We start from the raw sequence: 5,799 nt of genomic DNA, 5'->3' as shown, positions 1-5,799 counted from the left end.
CATATGGAATCCTGTAGTAACCAAAAAAGTGTGAAACAAATCCAAATATATTTTAGATTCTTCAAAGTAGCCACCCTTTGCCTTGATGACAGCTTTGCACACTCTTGGCATTCTCTCAACCAGCTTCATGAGGTAGTCACCTGGAATGCATTTCAATTAACAGGTGTGCCTTGTTAAAAGTTAATTTGTGGAATTTCTTTCCTTCTTAATGCGTTTGAGCCAATCAGTTGTGTTGTGACAAGGTAGGGGTGGTATACAGAAGATAGTCCTATTTGGTAAAAGACCAAGGGTGTAGGGTGCCTTGTTCTCTCTATAGGGAGTAGGGAGCCTTGTCCTCTATAGAGAGTAGGGAGCCTTGTCCTCTATAAGGAGTAGGGAGCCTTGTCCTCTATAGGGAGTAGGGAGCCTTGTCCTCTATAGGGAGTAGGGAGCCTTGTCCTCTCTATAGGGAGTAGGGAGCCCTGTCCTCTATAGGGAGTAGAGAGCCAGTTAAGCCACACCCTAACTAGTTGCACATTCACTTTACCCCAGGGAACGCTTTTACTTATCATTTAGCCGCAGGAGAGTTAACAAACTGGAAATACTGGTGGAGCAGAAGCAACCTTTAACCACGGCTGCCTTCTACCATTACATGTAGTTGTTGTATGGTACAACATGAATTGACTGAGGTTTGGACGACCTAAATCTGCCTACCTGCCTGCATGAGTATGACACAACAAGAGTTGACCGAGGAGGGACTACCTAAACATGAATACCTGCCTGGCAGCCATCCCCAGCTAGATAGATATCCAACATGGTGGAAGATGGCACTAAGAATGGAGGAAGAAGGTAGGTGTATTTTCATGTTTCGTCTATTTTTTTTACTATAGTTTGACGTATTCAAATTCAAAGTAATAAAACAGTCATACTGAAGGAATTCTATAGAACGGCGTTGTACACACGGAACACAGGTGTTTTCCCAGTAACTTCAGTTCACACGTAGGAGGATCCTTGGTTCTCAATGCTCAGCTCAGGTACAGGACACACGGAGGTACAGACCAGGAAACAAGCTGTTCTGCTTTTTATTTTAAGGTCAAACTAACTGTCATTCTAGGAGTTAAAATACAACGTTGTTGACAATTGAGTCCCGCTGAGACCAATATCTCTTTTACAAGGAATCTCTGCGTAACATGCAGCAATGAATCACATGTTATTTCAGATGAATCGAAGGAGAAGAAGGATATTAGGATTGTGAACATTAGAATTTACAATATATTCCTGCTCTAGAAATAAATACAAGATAAATGTTTTCAATGTCAAGCTACTATAAAGCTACATGGACAATTTCATAGCAACATTTATGAACCAGCCTTGACTGCACTATGGCACCCTATTCCCTATATAGTGCACTACTTTTGACCAGAGTCCTATGGCAACCTATTCCCTATATAGTGCACTACTTTTGACCAGAGTCCTATGCGAGGAAGGGTTGATCTCATGTTCCATTCCTCTTGAAATGTTAAGTTAAAAGATTGTGTATTTATTTATTTAACCTTTATTTAACTAGACAAGTCAGACAAGCGCATTAATCAAAGTATGTATGAATATGTAGATATGGCACTAATATAATGTATATACAGTATGAATATGTACATATGTCACTAATATAATGTATATACAGTATGAATATGTAGATATGTCACTAATATAATGTATATACAGTATGAATATGTAGATATGTCACTAATATAATGTATATACAGTATGAATATGTAGATATGTCACTAATATAATGTACATACAGTATGAATATGTAGAAATGTCACTAATATAATGCATATACTGTATGAATATGTAGATATGTCACTAATATCTGCATATACAGTATAAATATGTAGATATGCCACTATTATAAGGTATATACTGTACATATAAGTGTATTACTCTGTACTACCTTGTAACTACTTGTTATTTTTTTATTTGACTTGATTACTATTGATCTGGATTGATGCCCTGCTATGTTGAGGCAGCAAGCACACAGCCATTTCACTGCACCTTTTATACCTGCTGGAAACTGTACGTGACAAATCAAATGTGATTTCTGTCTCTCTCTTTCTCTCCTCCCAGAAAGGAGATGTCGGAAGGCAGGAGATACTGTGGCTGGTCCCGTTTCCGTTGCTGTTTCCTCATCCTGCTCCTCACAGCAATGGTCTTCTTCTACTTCGGCGATCGGTCAGTAGAGTGGGTCCCAACACTAGACAGGGCCTCAAAATGGTGGGCAGAATTCCGTGGTGGTTCACCAAGCAGATCTGGTTCTACCAACACCAGTAGGGAAGTAGTTTCTCTAAACTCCACTGATTTTACCATAGACGCTCATGAAACTGCATCTGCCAATTCAACAGATCGTCAGACTTCACTTATCCACTCTACTCAGCAGGCCATCAAACTCAACACAACACATAATGAAACTAGTTCCGTCACGTCTGCAATGACCATCACTGATCTGATCACAGAGGTCAAGGCAGTTCGGTCCACTCCTCCTCCGTATGTGTCCCCAGGACCGTACCATGTAGAATACCCATCAGAGTACATCTTCATCCTGGATGAGCCAGAGAAATGTCGGGAGCAGAACCCCTTCCTGGTTCTGATGGTGCCAGTGGCGCCCTATAACAGGGACGCTCGGGAGGCCGTCCGCAGTACTTGGGGCAGTGAGAGGCAGGTACTGGGCAAAGAGGTCCGTCTGTTCTTCCTGCTGGGACTGCCCAGTGGAGAGGAGACAGAGCAGCTCCAGGAGAAGGTGCTGCAGGAGAGCAAAGAGCACCAGGATCTGCTGCAGAGCGACTTCATAGACGGCTACAAAAACCTGACCATCAAGACCATGGTGATGATGGAGTGGCTGAGCTCTCGCTGCCCCAACGCCTCCTACGCCATGAAGATCGACTCAGACATGTTCCTCAACGTGAACACCTTGGTCAACATGCTGCTTCACGCTCCAAAACAGAACTACCAGACTGGACTAGTGGCCCAATGGGGCGCCGTTCTAAGAGACCGTAACTCCAAATGGTACCTTCCAATGGAGGTGTTTCCTGAACCAGTATATCCACCTTACGCTCTGGGCCTGGGCTATGTCTTCACCTTAGACCTCCCCAGGAAGCTGGTGGAGGCGTCCAGGCATGTTAAAGCCGTCTACATAGAGGATGTGTATCTGGGACTGTGTATGAGACACCTGGCCATCCGGCCTACTGACCCCCCCAGTGGAAACCTCTTCCAGGTTTTCCCTGTGGCTTATGACCGCTGCACCTACTCACGGCTGATAGCCACCACCACAAACAGTATCACTGACCAGGTCAATGCATGGAAAGACCTACACAAACCTGGTCCTCCCTGCTGATCTCATACAGTAACAGACTGACTGATGTACCAATCACTTCCTCATTGTTTGTTCAACCACTAACTAACAAACAAACTAAGAAGGCGACGTCTCCAAGGTGATGGGGAAAGGATATACAACATTTCTGGATGATCTGAAAACAGCTGTGCAGCAACACTCCCCATCCAACCTGACAGAGCTTGAGAGACTCTGCAAAGAAGAATAGGAGAAACTCCCCAAATACAGGTGTGCCAAGCTTGTAGCATCATACCCAAGAAGACTCAAGGCTGTAATCACTGCCAAAGGTTCTTTAACAAAGTACTGAGTAAAGGGTCTGAATACTTTCGTGAATAAAATATTTCAGTTTTTATTTTTAATAAATTAGCAAAAATTTCTAAAATCCTGTTTTTGCTTTGTCAATATGGGGTATTGTGTGTAGATTGATGAGGGGAAATAACTATTTAATACATTTTAGAATAAGGCTTTAACCTACCAAAATGTGGGAAAAGTCAAGGTATCTGAATACTTTCCAAAGGCTCTGTATACCTTGGTGAAGAACATTTACACCCTGAAGGACCAGTTTCTTCACGTTACGTCCTTTGGGAGAATGTTCATTTTCTCTGAACCAAGGCAGACACCTTGCCTCACCGGTTTTTCCTTCAAAAGCCTTTTTTAAACAAAGACTGAGAGCAGCAGTTATCTGTCTAACCTGGACTAAGAAATGGATTCACCGGGTTGGGTCTGTCTGTGGTGAATGTGTGTACTACACTGAAGCAGCAAACACCCAGAACAAGTTAAACAGGTTTATTGTAATAGAGACTAGTTGGCTGTGTTTAGACAGGCAGACCAGTTCTGTTATTTTATACACTAAATGTTCATTTGACCAATCACGTCTATTTCAGAACTGATGTGATGGTCAAAAGTCTAAACACAGCCCCTGCACTGCACTTCATAATCAGGTTTGCCTTTTCCCAGAGCGCATCTGTAACAGGTTAATTTGACCCAGCTTCTCACAGCAGGGAAAATAACACTGGAGCAGCAGGACATGTAGATTATAATTAACAACTTTTTGGTTGTCGTAGGGGTTGATATAGTTTTCGTGAGGGCAAATCATGTTTGAAATGTTAAAGTGGAAATTACAAACTTTAGAAGCCTTTTTAAACCACTAAAATTGGCATTTCCTGCTATGCGGGAATATTCTCTGTGACAACAGAGTGATTAAATAGACAGCAGATCTGTGTAGTTCCTGATGGAAAGAAGTGAAGGGGAACTGTGAAGGCTTTGGCTGTAGAGGCAATAGAATAGTAGACCAGGCACTTTCCCCAAAGTCACAAGTCAAATGTCCCAAAATGAAGTAGCTTTGTATGAGTTGTAGCATTTATTATGTGGTTTAGTCCAGCTATCAGGAAGAGATGCTACCTTGCATTCATTTTGCACTTGGCAGGGTCAGAGGGAATGTGGTTTGCCTGAGAGTTTGTGCCAACTGCGTTGAAGACAGTTGAGACGGCACACTGAGGAAGACGTGATGTAATCTGGTGACTTTGTAATGCATTTCCACGTTGATTAAAATGTTTTAATACTGATTATGATGATACTGATTTTGGATTAGAAGAGAGTTAAATCACACAAACCAATATTTATCTGCCCAAAGGGCCTGTTGCACAGATGATGTTTAGACTACAGTGTGATTAGACCAGGGCTGATGTTTAGGCTACAGTGTGATTAGACCAGGGCTGATGTTTAGACTACAGTGTGGTTAGACCAGGGCTGATGTTTAGGCTACAGTGTGGTTAGACCAGGGCTGATGTTTAGGCTACAGTGTGGTTAGACCAGGGCTGATGTTTAGGCTACAGTGGGGTTAGACCAGGGCTGATGTTTAGGCTACAGTGTGGTTAGACCGGGGCTGATGTTAGACTGGGGCTGATGTTAGACCAGGGCTGATGTTTAGGCTACAGTGTGATTAGACCAGGGCTGATGTTTAGACTACAGTGTGGTTAGACCAGGGCTGATGTTTAGGCTACAGTGTGGTTAGACCAGGGCTGATGTTTAGGCTACAGTGGGGTTAGACCAGGGCTGATGTTTAGGCTACAGTGTGGTTAGACCAGGGCTGATGTTTAGACTACAGTGTGATTAGACCAGGGCTGATGTTTAGGCTACAGTGTGGTTAGACCAGGGCTGATGTTTAGGCTACAGTGTGGTTAGACCAGGGCTGATGTTTAGGCTACAGTGTGGTTAGACCAGGGCTGATGTTTAGACTACAGTGTGGTTAGACCGGGGCTGATGTTAGACTGGGGCTGATGTTAGACCAGGGCTGATGTTAGACCAGGGCTGATGTTTAGGCTACAGTGTGATTAGACCAGGGCTGATGGTTAGACTACAGTGTGATTAGACCAGGGCTGATGTTTAGGCTACAGTGGGGTTAGACCATGGCTGATGTTTAGACTACAGTG

General features: G+C 43.3%; 1 protein-coding gene across 1 annotated transcript; it reads left to right on the top strand.

Moving 5' to 3' along the window:
* The first annotated feature begins 657 nt into the window (after positions 1-657).
* On the top strand, positions 658-4,201 carry LOC129846377 (beta-1,3-galactosyltransferase 1-like). The gene is made up of 2 exons (XM_055914307.1): positions 658-828; positions 2,107-4,201. The coding sequence occupies exons 1-2, from the start codon at positions 794-796 to the stop codon at positions 3,368-3,370; spliced, it is 1,299 nt and encodes a 432-aa protein (XP_055770282.1). The 5' UTR covers positions 658-793; the 3' UTR covers positions 3,371-4,201.
* Positions 4,202-5,799: the final 1,598 nt, after the last annotated feature.

The sequence above is a fragment of the Salvelinus fontinalis genome, unplaced genomic scaffold (genome assembly GCF_029448725.1).
Source record: "Salvelinus fontinalis isolate EN_2023a unplaced genomic scaffold, ASM2944872v1 scaffold_0511, whole genome shotgun sequence".
NCBI lineage: Eukaryota > Metazoa > Chordata > Actinopteri > Salmoniformes > Salmonidae > Salvelinus > Salvelinus fontinalis.
The sequence above is the reverse complement of the archived record's forward strand: the minus strand, read 5'-3'. Positions and strand labels throughout refer to the sequence as shown.